The sequence below is a fragment of the Callorhinchus milii genome, unplaced genomic scaffold, assembly GCF_018977255.1.
Source record: "Callorhinchus milii isolate IMCB2004 unplaced genomic scaffold, IMCB_Cmil_1.0 Scaffold32, whole genome shotgun sequence".
NCBI lineage: Eukaryota > Metazoa > Chordata > Chondrichthyes > Chimaeriformes > Callorhinchidae > Callorhinchus > Callorhinchus milii.
Window position 1 is genome coordinate 3,454,186 of NW_024704773.1, and position 17,724 is coordinate 3,471,909.

At 39.9% G+C, this 17,724-nt stretch overlaps 1 protein-coding gene across 1 annotated transcript in view; it reads left to right on the plus strand.

Moving 5' to 3' along the window:
• The window catches only part of LOC103178047 (fibrillin-2), a 186,374-nt gene that overhangs the window by 98,822 nt on the left and 69,828 nt on the right, over window positions 1-17,724 (plus strand). The window contains 7 exon segments of the mRNA XM_007892531.2: window positions 930-1,055; window positions 3,255-3,377; window positions 5,897-6,019; window positions 7,836-7,988; window positions 9,313-9,366; window positions 11,605-11,730; window positions 14,763-14,888. Coding sequence (XP_007890722.2) covers window positions 930-1,055; window positions 3,255-3,377; window positions 5,897-6,019; window positions 7,836-7,988; window positions 9,313-9,366; window positions 11,605-11,730; window positions 14,763-14,888 — 831 coding nt within the window.

Below are 17,724 nucleotides of genomic sequence, written 5' to 3' on the forward strand. Positions count from 1 at the left end.
AAAAGATTTGGGTTAATGGTTTCATATTTGTGTGTTTTTTTTTCCTTTTGTTTAAATGGTATAATTTACTACTGAGGAATGCAAATGTAACTACAGTAATAATAATAATAATAATCCTTGCATTTGATGTAGCGCTTTTCAAGTCGGGAGGACGTCCCAAAACGCTTCACAGAACACACTGTAAAGTGAATTGACTGTATATTTGTGGGCGAACGCGGCAGCCAATTGCGCACAGCAATGTCCCACAAACAGTCGTAGATTGAAAATGACCAATTTAATTATTGTTTTGGGTTTTGGAGGGATTATTATTAGGCGTGTGGAGTAAGGAAACTTGCCCAAGGTTTCGCCCTGCCTGGAATTGAACTCAGATCTCGCTTGCAAAGCGAGTGCTCTAACCACTGAGCTACAGGACTCACTCATCCGGAATGAGTGAACCAGTCTACATCTAAATCTTTCTTCTATTCAGAATGGTCCTGACCACAATCTTTGCTTGTATAACCGCAAAAGGGGACATTTTTCCTCTGTCTCCATTCATTAGGGGAAATTACAGTTTACCAAAAACATGAATCCTTTCTTGATGAAATTTAAAGACATCTTCATTGTTTCCAATGAACTATTGGAAATCTTGAAGATACAAAGCTGTAGACAAATACAGTGGCATGTGAAAAGCGCTATATTGAATGCAAGGATGATGATGGGGGATATTTGGCTGCTGTCTTCATTTGTAGCTTTAATCAAAGCTGTACGATAGGAGAATGAGGGAAAGTTGATGTTTATCTGAGGCTACTTAGGAGACAAGTTCCCATTCAGTTTCAAATTATAGGCAAGGCATCAGTGTGGTTAGTGAAGCCTCACTGATGTAGTGTATCTGGGACTTGTTTAGAGTAAGTGATCTCTTTAGATTCACACTGCTTTTCTTCTGTTTCCAGATATTGATGAGTGTATTCAGAATGGACTCCTTTGCAAGAACGGTCGCTGTGTGAACACAGCTGGAAGTTTCCAGTGCATTTGCAATGCTGGCTTTCAGCTGACTCCCGACGAAAAGAATTGTGTTGGTAAGAAAGGAGTGCTTTTCAATCAAACTTGAATCAGGCGCTCAAACTCACTTCACCTTCCCATTAGACATGACATGTTTGTGTGAATTGCTTTGGCTCCCGAGCACATACATTGGCCGGCCAAATGAATGCAGTAAAAATTTTATTTCTTAGGAAGGTTTTCTATCCTTTTATGAATCCCAAAGACAGAGAGAATTTTTTTTCTGAACCATCAGAAGTTGTATGATTCAAGACCCTGCGATGTAACAGCTGTGGAAGTATAAGAACATTTCCTCTTGTTGCCAGCTGATATGATAAAGCATGAATGTACTGTTATAGCTTTTGTGCTGTTGTTGTTAACGGGAGATGCTCTGCTATACATTCCTCATCCATAGAAACCCATCCAACTGTCAGAAGATATGGTCCCTGAATTTCACAGCCTTCATCGTATATCCTCCTCCCTCCCTTCTGTCAGATGTTTTGGCTGTTTCTATGAATGCTAGCATCCAAAGACACTCTTGCATCTGACTGCGAATTGCAAGGCTATTTGCAGGGCTCATCCATCTCTTAACTATAACCTATTGAAAAGGAAGCAATTGACAATATACTGAAATTACAGTTTCTTAAAATAAGTAGTAAAAAAATGATTGGAATACGGAGTGTTTTGGCAGACTTGCTGATTCTCAGGATCTTAGCTTTAATTTGAGTTTTGTGGTTTGTGGAACATTTCCGGTGAGTTATAAGTCAGACAAAGGGACAGTGTCACCGACAAATTTCAGAGAATTTCATGGTATTGGTTAAAGTTTGAGATGTATTAGTCCAAACGTTGCAGATCTACTTACACAACTGCATTGCCCTACAGCTGTATAATTTAAATCACCTGCATTCATGCAGGCACAATACCTCAATACCAGTATAGTACTCATACATTTATACAACTGCATTAAGTCAACCTTAATCTGACGACCACAGTGTGCATATACAGATGCAGTGTTCTGTATTTTTCACTTACACATGGTATAACTTCTCAAATTACGAAGATACTCTGGTATTTTCTCAAGGTCTGTAGTTTATTTACAGAATTTTAATTGTAATCTCTGATAGAAATTTTACACTCAACCTGTGTTCTTTTTGTTTCACAAAAAAGTTTTTTTTTGACAAAAAGCAATCCAGAGCAAATGTGTTTCATCTTTGCAGGATGGTACACGTTCATTTGTGAGCCATTCTCGATATAAAAATTGTTCAACGAGTATGGATGTTGTCATTTGAAAGAAAAAACGCTGCTTTTCTCTGCAAATTGTCTACTCAATTAATGTATTAAGTCAAAGAGAGCAGATTGAAGGTTTAGAAATTCCTAAATAATTTGCAAATGTTTACACTCCATCCATAAACATGCATGATATCATTTACACAGCAGGAATTCTCATTAAATAGCAAGAACCAAATGTTAGATTAAAAGGATTTTCGCACTCTAGTGTAACCAGGTGCCAGCTTGTGCCTGGCATTCTCCTGCTGTGTTGTTAAGTGGATCTGATGAGGCAATTTACTGCAGAACACCAGAGGAAAACCTCAGCTGTCGTCAAAGCTGGTTTAGGATTAGAATGAATACCAAGATAATATCGTTCCACCCTGTTCATTCTGCTGCGTGCACACACTCCTCACTTAATATGTTTCGCTACTCATTTACATTTTGCTCAGTTAGTGTGTTCGTTTCATGCTGGAGTTTGTTTTAACTCTCTGAATGGCAGACACAGTGTATCGTGTGCCACCCACACACATCGCTGGTTTAGAGTTCCCAACCTTAGTTTTAAACTAGGTGCGATCCTCTTCTAATAAGAATGTTGAGGCAAAAAACAAAGGGGAGAAAGTGACAAATTAATTCTGCTTTCAGAGTAGTTACTTTTCCTTGTCACAAGATGATTTCTTATCCTCATAAACTTGGTCCCAAGTGGTTCAGCTATGAGATTTTTTTTCATATATGGAGTTGTGGTGACCTGTGATTTAGACTTGCATCACTGTTTGGTTCTGAGGCTTATTTGCCCATTTAGCCCAACTATGTGTATTCAGCAGATGTTTGCAAGCACGTGTGAAAGGAAAATAGCAAAAACAAATGTTAGTTGTGATTTGCAGGGGAATGTCCTCTTGTTCAATCATCACCAGTAAAGCTGTATTGAACTTAGACAGTGTCAAGCACTAACAGATGCTTTCCATTTCCTACAGATCACGATGAATGTGCCACCACCAACATGTGCCTGAATGGCATGTGCATCAATGAGGATGGAAGCTTCAAGTGCATCTGTAAACCGGGCTTCGCTCTGGCTCCCAATGGACGTTACTGCATCGGTACGTGAGGGAGAGAATAACATAAACCAGACCTACTTCAGGTTTCCATTGATTAACTTGTTGCAGAAATATGCACTCTTGGCTCGAGGAATAGGGGTACTAATCTGAGTCACAATACTACGTTAAAACGTGTCTGATCCTCACATTCAGGTTTTTAAATCGAGTTACAGAAACACAAGGAAGATCAATTCCATTCCTGACCTGCAGAATAGGCATCTACCACTTATTTTATCTTTTAAAAAATATTATATTATGTACATATATATATGTATATATAGGAACTCTGGTGTCACAATAATATAAACATCTTATTTTCTCTAAGATAAATCCCATGTTTTTCAGACTTGGGAGGGAAATTAGAATTAGATGCCACATTATTTGTAGAAAAGATATTGAGATTGCTGAGGAAAGACCACAATTTATACACATTGTAGAACAAGCTCTCAATGTAGTGGGTAAGGAACTAATTAAGTAGCATTGAAGTTCACTAGAGTCAGACTGCTGTTGTGCAGGGCCAAATTCATTTACTTTTTAATTTATTCTTTTTAATGTCTTATCTGTAAGATTGTATGTAGGACTTTGTGGTGTTTCAAAGATTTGAGTGATTTCTACTAATTCTTAATAGGTGTGTTTAATATCATGAAATTGGTCACTCACTCAATGGCTGTTTGTGGCTATGTGCAAATTAACTGCTGTGTTCACTCACAAAAAAACACAGTGACATTACTTGACAGTATATCCTGTGAAGCGCTTCGAGACATCTCAGCATTCTGACAAGGTACTATATCAAATTCAAGGATTGTTATTATAACCAAATACAACCTGCTCACTCTGTGTGATAGAATTTTCAGATTAGAATGAATTGAGTGACCAAATTATTATTTTTTTTGAAGGGTTTATTACCCCCGGAATGCAATCCACCAATCGACTAACATCCAAGTTCTGAATTACTGCTAGGTAAACAGAGGACACGTGGAGTAAGGAAACATTCGGCAAGTTTCCATACTCCACACAAACACCTCGACCTGCCCTGGAATCGAATATAACAATAATAATCCGTCCATTTGTTACAGCGCCTTTGAAGTCAGGAGGATGCTTCAAAGTGCTTCACAGAAATTACTGTAAAGTGTTGTGACTGTCTATTGTTTAGGTGAATGTGGCAGATGATTTGCACACAGCAATGTCCCAGAAACAGCCATGAAGTGAGTGACCAGTTTTATCTGGGTTTGATAGACCCTGAAGACTGGATGTTTGAGATGTAACAGATACAGATGTCTCAAGCAGCACGGAATTTCCCCGCCAGACTGAGGTCATTAACAGTCAGATCCCAGCACGGGGGCAGATTTAAGGAGTGAGGGGGGAAAACAAATCCGGGTCACTTTCAAGAGCAGGCCTCGAGCACCTGGTTCATATGAGCATATGGTTCAAGTCCGAAGGCTGTCTCTTGTCACTTGGCGTTCTCCTGGGGCACATTACACCATCCGCTGCTTGTCCAAAACAAGGAATAGAAGGAAATACCGAGTCTTGCTGGCAGATGATGATGTGCAGTTGATAGATGTCAGGGAGAAGCTCACGCCCCAGACTGTCCTGCTTTTTCCCCACCTCCTCCCCCTGTTACGAACTGAAGAAAAAAGAATTGTAATAGCCAACAGGCTCCTCTGCTAGGGACTCGCACAGAGTAAAAGTGAGAGAAAGAACTACTGCTGGAAGAAAAGTAATTTCTGCTGTTCAGCGACAGGCCTGCCTCAATATAACCCTCTTCAGAAATTGGTGTAAAGTTAGCAGCATTTTATAGCACAAGAAACGCATTAATGAACACCAGAAACTTTGTCCCCAAATTCATGAGCTGTCCACTGTCCTGCTGGTCAGTCACAGCTTACAGTGTGCTCCCGCGGGCTGCTTGCTATGGGCAGCGATCTTAGAATTACCCATTTTTTGCTTCCTCTGATGTGCCAGTGTGGAGGCAGAGCAGCAGTTACGAAAAAAACACAAAATCAACTTCTTTTTAAATGGAATTAAAAATTGGGATTCTCTTGGACTCAAGCATTGCCACTGGTGGGTGCAACTTGCAAAAAAAACTTAATGACATCCTGCATTGATATTGCGCCCTTCACACTGAATACTTAAAATGTAAGGAGTGCTTAAAATATAAGAGCATCAAAAACAACGTGACCAGCAGCCTTACCAGCAGAAGGTGTCAACACCTGAATATCTTATAATGACAGTAGATTTGTAACAGAGTCCATTGAAGAGAGATAAAATGCAAATCTATTTCACATGATTGTGATTAAAACACCAATAATAATATAACGAATGGCAGCATAAGACTGCAGTAAGTCCAGTGTTTATTAAAGGAAGTCGTTTGCTTATGAGGTTGTGGAGTGTCAGTTGGCACCCTCAGAGCAGAGTGGGTATGAAAATGACAGGTACAGGAATGTATCTCACTGTGTTGTAATTACCCTTAAAGTGTGCAGTAATGCTGCTGTGGTGTGAGATGACTCCTGTGCTTCCTCACTCAGACACTGATGAATGCCAGACTCCAGGAATCTGCATGAATGGCCGCTGCATCAACACGGAAGGCTCATTCAGGTGTGAGTGCCCCCCAGGTTTGGCTGTCGGTGTGGATGGGCGCGTCTGTGTCGGTAAGGAAGTTCTTTGCATTGCAGTCGATTGCCTGAAGGAGAACAGTCCTGATGCACCTGTTTGCAATCCCTAGAATTGATACCATGGGCTTTTCTTAAGTTGCATCAATATTTAATTAATTGGAAATTTGGGGAACTCAGATCATTAGAGTCACTGATAAAATGCCTTCCATTTGGGCTTTTCTAGCGTAAGACAAGTGGAACATGACCTTCAGCCCTTTCCCTCAATGGGAAAAAAGAACTAGTAATTAGAGCGATGGTATATCACTTTCAGTTCAAATCATTATAATTCCTGACCTACTGAAAACCTAATTTATAAAGCCATCATCATGTATATATTAAAGTGGAAAAGTGTGGATTTGGTGTATCTGACTGCTTATTTGCAATATCCTTCAACACTTGGAATCCTCCACTTGAGAGTGATTTTTGAACTCCGATTCTGAATCAATAATAAAACTTCACAAACTTGTCTATAATATCACAGCTGACCGACCTGTGCCCAGAACCCGTCTTTCACAGGCTTTTATCTAACTTGCAGGTAAATGCAAGCTATCATGTGTGCAAAAAACAATTGACATGTTTGTCTTCAAAGCATTGCAAAAAGATCTTCCTCTTGCCTTGAAGTTGGTAGGGTGGATCAAGTTCACTGTGAGTTTTCAATGATAGAACCTGCAATGAAACGTCACAGATTTTACCTCACTGTTTCTGAAACTCCCTCAAGAGAGGAAATCTTGTTACAGTTTTGTGAACTTAGTTTACATTCCCATCGGGAGGACATCTCAAACAGCTTCCCTGACTGACGCTTGGTAAAGTCAGGAGAAAATTGGAAAGACAAGTTTTGTTCAGTGTTTCTGGCATTTATTATACGTGTTCTGTCTGTCTGTGGTCATCTTTGATATCCCAGGAGTAACACTGATGCCAACAGAGAGTTTGTCTGCAGATATTTCTCTCCTGGCGATGCGAAGCCTGAAAATTAGCACAAAATCTTAAAATCAAAAGAACGGGCTGGGAACATGCCGTAAAAGTCACAGGATGTCCACATTTTCCCCAAAGCATCGTACAAAGCTTTAAAGCTGAACCAGATGTCTGATATGCACATTCAGTCAGGTTCTTATCTTAGTGGAGACTGAGCTGTCATTTGTTTGCAAATGTTCAATATGTGTAACTTTTGCTCAACTGAATGCTAAAAGAAGCTGAAAGGCTTCTTTCTAATCACTGTGCTGTGACCTCTGACTTGCACACCACTAATAAAATAATGTCCATTGAACCCCCATCCGCTGCTTGTTTGTAATATATAAAAAGTGCATTTTATAGAGGGGATTCACAGCAAGCATTTCATTACTTCCAAGTGTGAATAGCAGTAACATTTTATGTTCTCTTCCGCAAATATTTTGTGAGTTTTGTTGCAAAAGTGGGTTTTGTTGGAATCTTGAGATCAAATAATGGCAATTTGAGAGTTAGGCTCTGTTTTAACAGCCAGAAATTTGCAGAGTCATGAAAGGTTCAGGTTCTGAGATTTATTAATGCTGCCAACTCAACATTGACGTCAATGTTTCACTGAGAGACAGAACATAAAATGATGGCTTGAGGAGGTGTTTGTGTTTCACATACCTCGTCTACACAAGTGCTGGGGGTTTTGGAGAAGTAATTTTTCCTTCTTGACTGTTTAGCTATAAAGCAGGGGAGTGAAGTGAAGCAGGAGCTTCGGTAAACATTCAAACTAAAAATAAAATCTTTGCTGCCTTCGATGCCAGCCACGGTCTGCGAGGACGATGAACGTCAGCGTTTTATACAGTGTTTTCTTTCACTGTTTCAGATACCCACATGCGGAGCACGTGCTATGGAGGAATTAAGAAAGGACTGTGTGTCCGCCCATTCCCTGGGGCAGTCACCAAGTCGGAGTGCTGCTGTGCTAGTCCAGACAATGGCTTTGGAGAGCCCTGCTTTCCGTGCCCAGCGAAAAGCTCAGGTATACCTTCCTCATCCATGCAAAATGATTTCACCACCTCTTTTGTTTATATTTTGCCACAAAAATCTGATACGGGAAGCTGTCAAATTTCTGCCCTTTTTCCCTGATTGTTTGTTTTCTTTCAGTTGTGAAACAGTTTTGAACATCATTGGCAACAACTGTGATTGTAACAATTTATGCCATTTCATGTTCTATTTATTTTAGTTATTTAAAATAAATGTTTTATTTTATTTAGCTCGGTTCTGAAACACTGTCTGTCCAGCGCCTTGGGACGTCCTCCCGACGTGAAAGGCGCTAAAGAATTGTAATTTTGTTGTTGTCATTTCTTTATGACATGAAATAGGGGGATTAAATCTAACAGTCAGCCTAGACTGTGAGTTCAAATTCCCACAATACACAACCTTCGGATTCAGAGGCAAGAGCATTAGCTACTAATTGAGCCAGGCTGACATGCAAGGGACCACTGAATTGATAAATTTCCAAAGTTAGGTTCACCCATTTTTTCCCATGTTCCCATTTTTTTGAGGGAAGGAGTTGTTGTGAATACGACAAGTAAATTGGGGAGTGTTTACTTTACATTTGTGCTTATCATAGGGTAAAGGGTTGTAACTGCTGTAAAAACAAACCTTTTCCCCTGGTCACCGGATTCCCCAGCTCTTCCCTACACAAACTGCAGACTATCCAGAACATTACAGCCTGGCTTCCAATTCTTTACTCAGAGACTGGCCAGGTGGAACTCCAAATGGCGCTTTCCAGTCCCCTATATTTGTACGTTCTTTTGTTGGAACTCGGGCAGGTGTCTCAATTCAACCCCAGCAGTGTGGCTCTCTGGATGGCACTGACAATTTGTTGCTCTGCTAAAGGCAGTTCTGTCCTTTGAGTGCTCTGGATTGCGATCATCCCAATTCATAAGTAACACAGGACCCTTATAGCCAACAAACAAACAAAAGAGAATTTTATCTCATTATTCTGGGCTGGATTCAAACCCATGGTCCAGAGGAGGAAGCCACTTACCAAGTCACTAATTGCCCCCAAAATGCTTTTTTCACAATAATTATAAATGGCTAAACTTGTGTTTTATCAGTAAGGTCTGTTCATTGGACTTTGTACCCTGAAAGTCCCAGACCAGCTTCAAAACAAGAACTGTATAAGTGTTAACACCAATACATTATGTTACAAGGTGTATATGATTTACCTTTATCTGCAGTCACACTGATTGGTTTTGCTGAACCTTTCTCTATCGGTGTTGTTTGCGAGGTGAGTCATTGCTTTTTGCGTGTTACAAGGATTAATGTTGATCAATATTTTGCTCCTGTTTTTGCAGATGAATTCCAGGCCCTGTGCAGCGGTGGAATTGGTATAACAGCTGACGGAAGAGGTAAGCTGAAAACAATTCATTTGCTTTTTAGAAACATTAAGTGAAGATTAAACCTCGGTTTAGCATCTCATCCAAAGGACATACCTTCAACAATGCAGTGCTCCCCCAAGCACTGTACTGGAGTGTCAGCCTAGACTGTGAGTTCAAATTCCCACAACACAAAACATTCTGACTCAGAGGCAAGAGTATTAGCTACTAACTGAGCCAGGCTGACATGCAAGGGACCACTTAATTGATAAATTTCTAAAGTTAGGTTCACCCATTTCATTATCTCCCTGTGCCATGATGAGCCACAAGAAAAGTTATTCAAGCACTCATCAGAAATGTTGTCAAAGTATCAGCTTTATGTTACTGTGTCAGTTGTCTTCATTCTTTTCTCTTGTACATTCTTTGGTGCTTCTTTCTATAATATTCTTAAGATGAGTCAAAAATAGAGACTCCTGGTGGTAGCAGAATGTGCATTACTCCAGGCTGCAGGAACACTGATCTGACATAATCCCAATAGACATCTGGCTACTTGCAGGAGTATCTGTTTGAGACTTTTGTTATTAATCCCAGGTTGTATCCCAATCCTATGCCTCTGGAAGCCATAAAGTGCATGTGGTAATGGGTAACATGTTAAAGAAAATCGATCTTTTATACATTTTCCATCTTTCGATCGCAATGGAAAGTGTGAAACAGTGAAGTGCCATTACGTTTATCATTGTGGGGGATGGGATTCTTCTTACTCGACTTCCGGTTGCCCTTCAAACCAAAGCCCTCATAGACTAGCAACAGTTAACCTATCAGTGGTTTGCAATGGGCGACTGCGTGATTTTTTCTTATTTTATGATTCGATTCAGTTTGACTTGTGGAAACCACTGTTGACTCAAAATGTGAGGAGGGCCTCTCGAGTATGAAATACCAAACTGTCCCACCCAGAACATGACAGCAGCACACTGCATTTAAACAAAATGATTTATGTTTTAAAACCTGATTTATTGTCCTTATTAAAGTCAGCCCTGAGAATGCGGTAAACGTGCAACATTTTCAAATTTACATAAAAGAGTTGCGCTGTGGTAAAGTAGTGATTTTTCAGCGGCAAAACCTTTTTGCAAGATAATCACCGAAGCATCTTTTGCTTTCCAAACTACAACAGTGCTTTCCAGTGTGGAGATCTTTCATTTACCTGTGAGCCCTTGTGCTGATAAATGCCTCAACTATTTTTTTCAGACAAGACCACTTAATATCTGATACTTATTACTACCAGGGATGAGAGTTTGGGAGAGTGATTTATGTGTTACTGGAAGCTATGGATTCCTATGTCATTGCTGTGCTGCCTGAGCGCTGATTTACAGCCATTGCCACCGACTTTGCTGTAACATCCTATGTGCTGCCCTCTTCCAGGTGGAGCTGCACCATTCACACGCTCAGTGCTGCACCAAGCTGCTAACTAACAACAACCTTGTTTCTTCTGAGAAATTGCACATCCTGTAAAGCCAATAGTATAAACCTCACCAGAGTCTCTTCATATTCTTAGCCTTCAGACCATTATCTTAACATTTGAGATCATTCAGACTTTTGGGAAACATGTCTTAAGTTCGCTTTTAATTTGGGAGCTGTTCTTTTTGACACAACCTTTCTGCAGGACTTTTCGACACAACCAAAAACGATGTCTAAATTAAACCAACATTTAAAGGTTGTATTCCAGAATTGTGCATGGTTTGAATTGAGAAGACAATAATCTTAAGGATGAAGACCACAAGGAATTTTGGTCCTGGGGGTTGGCTGTCTGCAACTTGGTTTAAAGCTATGTTAATTGAAAATCTCCCAACACTCCCCACCCACCTCGAAAGTCTCAGTTGGTCACATGGTGTGCTGCCAAGCTGCCCTGGCTGAGATTCACAAGCTCAGTTCAGACCCGAGTCTACGTACACAGCAATCCATTCAATAAGGCTAGATTTGGGCTGGCTTGGTGACAATGCAGTTAATCTTTAATCTGTCTGCGATCTGACAGGGGATTTGTGCAGTGCTCTTAACCTTAACGCTAGAATCTTAAAATGTGTTTCTGATTTCACTGTTAAACATTTAAAATATTCAAGCTGATGCCCTCTTGGGTGATCTGCAATTCGCTGTTCACCGTATAAGGTAAAACACAGTTTGTAGTGCCCAAAATACTTAATACTTATAGTAATAGTTCAAATAATCAAGACAAAATTTCTGTGTGTTTTTCTTATTATGCTATTCTTTGCTAAGTAGATATCAATGAGTGTGCTCTGGATCCGGATATTTGTCTCAATGGAATCTGCGAGAATCTTCGAGCCAGTTACCGGTGTATCTGCAACATTGGTTATGAGTCTAGCCTCGGAGGGCAGAGCTGTGTGGGTAAGTGAGTCATAGTTGTTTCTGTGTGACTTAAAAGTTTATTGGGTTATTTAGAAAGTCCTTCCCTTGTGCTTATTTTTCATTCACACATCCTTGTGTTTTAATCACATGTCCTCACATGTCAGGCTTGCAGGATATTCTTACTCCAAAATAAGGTAAAGGGAACATTATGAGACTGAAAACTTCTCGCTGTTTCTCTGCCTCTTTCTGTAATGGAAATGACTCCTTTTCAAATCTCTGCTAGCGTTGTTCTCTAGACAGCTGCTTGTAGGTGCATGAGAGCACCCTTAGAGGAACAGCCCCTAATGTTCTCACCCGCCTTCTCTACCTAAGTCAACACATTGTGAATGCTGCAGGCTAGAAGCTAGAGTGGGGGCATTAGCAAATTGTGAAATTGCAGGTTGAAATTGCTGAGGCCCCTGCATACCCTGTAGCAATCTATCTCATAACAGTGAGAATCACTATCTAAAGTTAGAGAGTTTGTTTGGGAGGCTGTAATGATGTTGAACGAAGGGCACAGAAGGTTACAAGAAAGCCATGGAGTTGCATTTGAGCTCACATAAGAGTCCCTTGAAGTTTTGATCATTCTATTTAGGTCTGAAGATAAAACATTGGCTTCGAACTCCAGCCTTACACACTTATTTTTTATGCCACTGTGATCTTTACTTCACAGTCCTTGTTTGCTTCTTCCCCTGGCTGTAGTTCCAGTCTCTGCTGGTTATCATTGTGATCTCTTTGCCAGCTGAAATAATGGCTGATGTCATATTTTTTAATATATTGCACGTTTGAACTTTCAAAGCTCAGAAAAAAAAACTATCCTCATTGCAGCACAAAAATGGGTGGAAAGTTGGCACAAACTCCGAACAATGTCTGACTGGGTCTTTCTACCTCAATACCAATTGTGTGTCTGAACTTAGTTGTAGGTTACTGCACAGACCCACAGTGCAATATTCAACAGTCTTCTACTGGTGTGTCAGCTTAACAGAGCATGAATCTGTACATCTTGTCCCAATCTAGAGAGACTTATTGTACTCTGCTCTAAAAAAATCACTCTGCCAACTTCAGACACAGTGGAACATGAGTACATATGGACCACGTAATATAGCACTACTTCAGCAAGGATTATTAATATATTGTATAACTATTATATAATGAACAAAATAAGTTAAAGTTTTGAATTTTTCAACAGAGAGATACAAAATCACAATTCAGGGAACTCAACATTGCAGGGCATTTTGCCTTTGGAAAGAAAGGACATTTTGACTTATTTAATTGAAGATATTTTTGATAACACATTTTTTTATAGTGTGGTAAGAGATTTTTCCTTGCACATGTTTGACTGAAAGGAATTCTACATCTGTTTACCATAGAGTCTTAACAGCCAAAGACCACTCATACTTTTGGCAAAAAAAATCGTTTCCACTGTCATTTGTCAAAAATATTGTTTCTTTAAATATTCCTCAAGCTTTTCCTTTCTTAACGTATTTGTTTAATATGTTGCACTGAGTTAGCTGCCAATGTTTGAAAAGCCAAAATGTCTAACACAGCTACAAATGAGTTGTCAAGGTATTTTACCCTTTCAGTCTGATCAACTCAGTACCAAAGATTTGATGCAGCCAAGAGATTTAACTCTCTGACATGCCTTTCTCAAGACCTTGTATCTGTCAGAAATGTTCATTCATTTTTATCCTTTCATTTATTCAGTACATGTTTTCACCTTCCCTTTTCTTTGTTTTCTTTCTATGGTATGTCACACCTCACACATTTGCCAAATATTGTGGCTCAAATTTTTCTCCTCGTGCTACTGACATCAGCACAGTTCTACATTCTTGGAACAAGAGGTCCCTCTGCTGAAAAGGCCTCACTCCTCTGTCCTACTCTGTCACACAATGCTCCTTGTAGTGAGCCAGTCTTGCAGAATATGTTCATTGAAGAAGAGCCCAATTTGTTGAAAATCTTTGAGTCAGGTAGATTTGTACCAGATTGATTGTTCAAAAAAAATAAACTTTCCATTTTGGTTTTCTTCTCCCTCTTACTTCACAGTTTATTGTGTAGATAAGGATCCTGTCAACTGCGTTATAAAATAATTGAACTGATGTTAAATGTCTCACCCAGAGAATGCCTCTAAATGTTATAACCTGAAACAGTTTATAAAATACACAACCAGTCTCAAAATGATATTTGGACCTTTGTTCCAAACTTAAACTTGCACTCAAAACTATTTTATGGGACATTCAAAACTCAGAATGCTGTCTCCTAACTTTGTTCTTCTTATCCCAAGCACTTGTGACACTGGAGCTTCTTTGACCCTTTTGGTCTGGTCATGTAGATAATCTGAGTACATAAGGATGGTATCAGTTGGAGAATAAAATAGTTGAACTGCCATTAAATGTATCATTCAGTCTTTACTTCTCTCCGTCTTCCCTCATGTAATCTACTGACTTAAGAAACTAATGCTTTAGATCAGCTAATCACTTATATTTTTTCTCCACTACACTTGTTCGGCCTTGATTATGTACTGCATGGCGGCCCAGGGTCTCTCACCTAAGTCTTTCATTTAAAATATGCAACAGTATGCACCTTGTTTGAATGCAGAAAACACGGAGCTCAGAGGCCCAAGGATCGTGCTATATAATCAAAACCACAAATTCATTGTTTTTTTTAAATCTGTTTTGTTCACTAGATTTTAAAGTATTATGATTGAAATACATAGGAATTATAAGAACAGTGAATACAGTCACTGGACATTAGGGAAGAGAATTCTCAAAGTAACTAAATCTGGAAGTAAGGCTGCCAGTAATGTAAACTATTCAGCGACTGACTGTACTTTTGAGACATTTGATTTGATACATTTGGTGTAAAATTTGATGCTGAATGCCAAACAGACCTTAGAAATGTATGCACATACGTTTGAAATAATTTGCACATGTTTTAGTGATTTGATGATGGTTTGCCAATCCTCCTAGATCTTTAGTAAATGCTATTGGGGTAATTCTCTTCTCTCTGTCACTTATTCCACTCCTGTTTTCTAGATATGGATGAATGTGCAGTGAACAGGCTTCTGTGCGATAACGGCCTCTGTCGCAACACGCCAGGGAGCTACACCTGTAGCTGCCCTCAGGGCTACCTTTTCAGCCCTGACTCGGAAACATGTGAAGGTGAGCAAAGGGGTTAGTCAATGCAGTCACTGGACATTAATTGAAAATGACATCTACCCAGTCGTAGATTGACAGCAGCCTCATCCTATTGCAGAAGGTGATTTCCCAAGGTCACGCCTGGCCAAATCCCAACCTTCGAATGCCAAAAAGAAGGAATGTATGCTTGCGGTATTTACAATTCAGGAGGGGCGTGGCAAAATAAACAGGAAAACATGATTCATTTTGTTTGGGAATCAGTGAGAAGGATAAATTTCCAGTAAATGAATCAGACATTTAACTCGATATACTTAGTATTGTACTGTACCATTTTACCCATTGTCAGAAGAGTTCAGCAGGCTGATTGCCCACCCTTTCAAAATATACAACCATTTTACTTTTGAGTAGAGACAAAGACGCGGCAGTATGGCTACCTCTCTGAGAATAGAACTCTGCTGTTATTAAAGATATTTCCGACACCATTCCATAAATACAACCAAATATAACCATTTTAATGACTGCTCCAAAAAGGGAAATATTCAGTGGTAATGTTATTAGTCGACAGTGACACCATACCCACCTCCTATTAGACTAGCCTGACTTCCCTGACCCCAGCATAGATATGTCTCACTATCACTCGAGGAAAGCTAAAAATCTGAAGCTTAGCGACAAGCAAACTCTACTGGTTCACAGGATCACCGAAGAATGAGTATAAAGCAGAGGTTTGTATGAGGCGAGTACTACGTGTACTCTTGAGTAATTGTGGCATTTTCAGTTAAATTAATTTTATGCGTGGTAAGCTCAGCACTCCCAACCTGACCCGATCCACCGCCATTAGCTCCTGGTTTGACCCTTTGTTCCTGGCTCCCATCACTTCTCCCTCGGGATATTTATTTTTACACTACATTTAAATGTAAATTTATGGATATGACAGTCCTGGAAATATCCCAGATTTGAATCCAGAATGAGAAAAATAATGTTGTATAGCAGAAACATTATTCGTTTTGTCATTTTCGAAAGAAAAACTTTTTTCTTCTCCAGTTCAAATTCTTGTTTGCTATGAGTTGCCTCACACATTTTGATTGCAACCATCAGCCACTGGGAAATTTACATGGAAAGTTTTTACTCGTGAATGATTAACTGAAGATTTATGCCTTGCATGGATGTGTTAAAACAAGCAGGTTGCCACTTCCGCACCTGCAGTTTATATGTAACTGACTGAAGCTTCAAAAGGAATCAATATTTGGAATTAGCATCAGATAAAGTGGAGGTGTTGGAAAGTAATGCAGGTGATAGAGATTGTGAGTACAAAATGGTTAATTCACTGAAATCATTATGTGAGGATGATCAAATGGAGTTTGAAAGGGAGAAGATTAGCACCAGCCAGCTTTTTTTGCAGAATAGAGCTAAAAATAATAATAATTATCCTTGCAAAAATCACAGAACTACTGACACAGTAAAAAACCACAGGAAGGCGTAGGTCAAAATTGGTGGACATTGGGTTGGTTGCTAATAACTAGCTAATCTCAGGGGATTCTCATTTAAAATGTTAGCATGCCTTTCAACGCTGCAATATTCTGCTTATCTGGCACCAAGCACTTTACTGACGTTCAAAGCTTTAATCAGTGGTGGTGAGAGAAATGAAAGGGATGTAGTGGATTATAAAGAGATGTAAAGTGACCATGAAGGCAGCTGAAGCAGAGAGATGCAGTGAGGTCTGCTTCTGTCAGCAAGGACATAATGGACGGAATGCAATACATGCCAATTCAAAAGGGTCTGGGGACAGGGCAGGAGAGTGGGACTTAAACAGACATCTCCTTCAGAGAACAGTGGGCCAGATGGTGTCCTTCTGCACTTTAAAAATCTATGACTCTATGAATGAGTAGAACGAGCTGTCATTGCCCTCTTTTAGCTGTTGTTTTTTTTCACACCTCTTCGCTCCCAAAAGGGCCTGTACCCTTGGTCACACCTCATAAGGGAGGCCAGCCTTAGCCAACCAGCTGCATGGGTGTAAATGTTACGTGAGAACAAACTCAGGTCTGATTCTCCCTCCACCACCACCCAGCATAATAACAACTGACTCAATGTTAGGCATGCATTACTGGTAAGAGCGGCCACTTGGGTGAGTTTCAGGGCTGCTGGTGGCTGTGAAACCCTTGGGGAGAGCAGGAGGAGGGGGGGAGAGAAGGAAAAATAGACCAGCCTTTTTCCAAGTTGAATGTTGTTGTTTCCCACGGCTGTTTTTTTTCCTTTAGAAAATTTTGCAAACATCCCAGATCCTTATCCCCTGTGAGGCTGACTCACTGAGCTGAATCACAGCTCCATGGCTGAGACAATTTATTTTTTAAGCCGGTCATTGAAAATTCCCCCAAATGACGTAACAGGATTAATGTAAAGCAGGTGCCTTTTTACTTAAATTCTGGGATATCCAGTGTTGTTTAAGTGGGAAATTTGTATCTCATGTGCAACACACCAAGTCATGAAAGCCTTTAAATAAACATTTAACTCCCCCACTCCCAAGGAATTGATGATTGAAAACAGATATTGCATTTTTCTTCCTGAAGATGTGTGCTTGAGAAAGATCACACCCGCAAGGCTTTGGTCTGGTTTTGAGGTCTGTTAAATGGAAAACTATTATTTGTGTAAAGCAGGAGCAGTGAGAGGACGCTGCTGTTACCGCTATTCTGACAGAATGTAGCTTCTTTCTAAATATACTGTGAGGTCACAAAATCACAAGATTGGTTTGGATGAAGAAGGCCTTTCAGCCCATCGCATCTCTCAAGAATACCCACTCTAGCATCCTCCCATCACAGAATAAAGCTGTTTTTTAAATGAGCTAAGTGTCCTGACCTCAAACCAA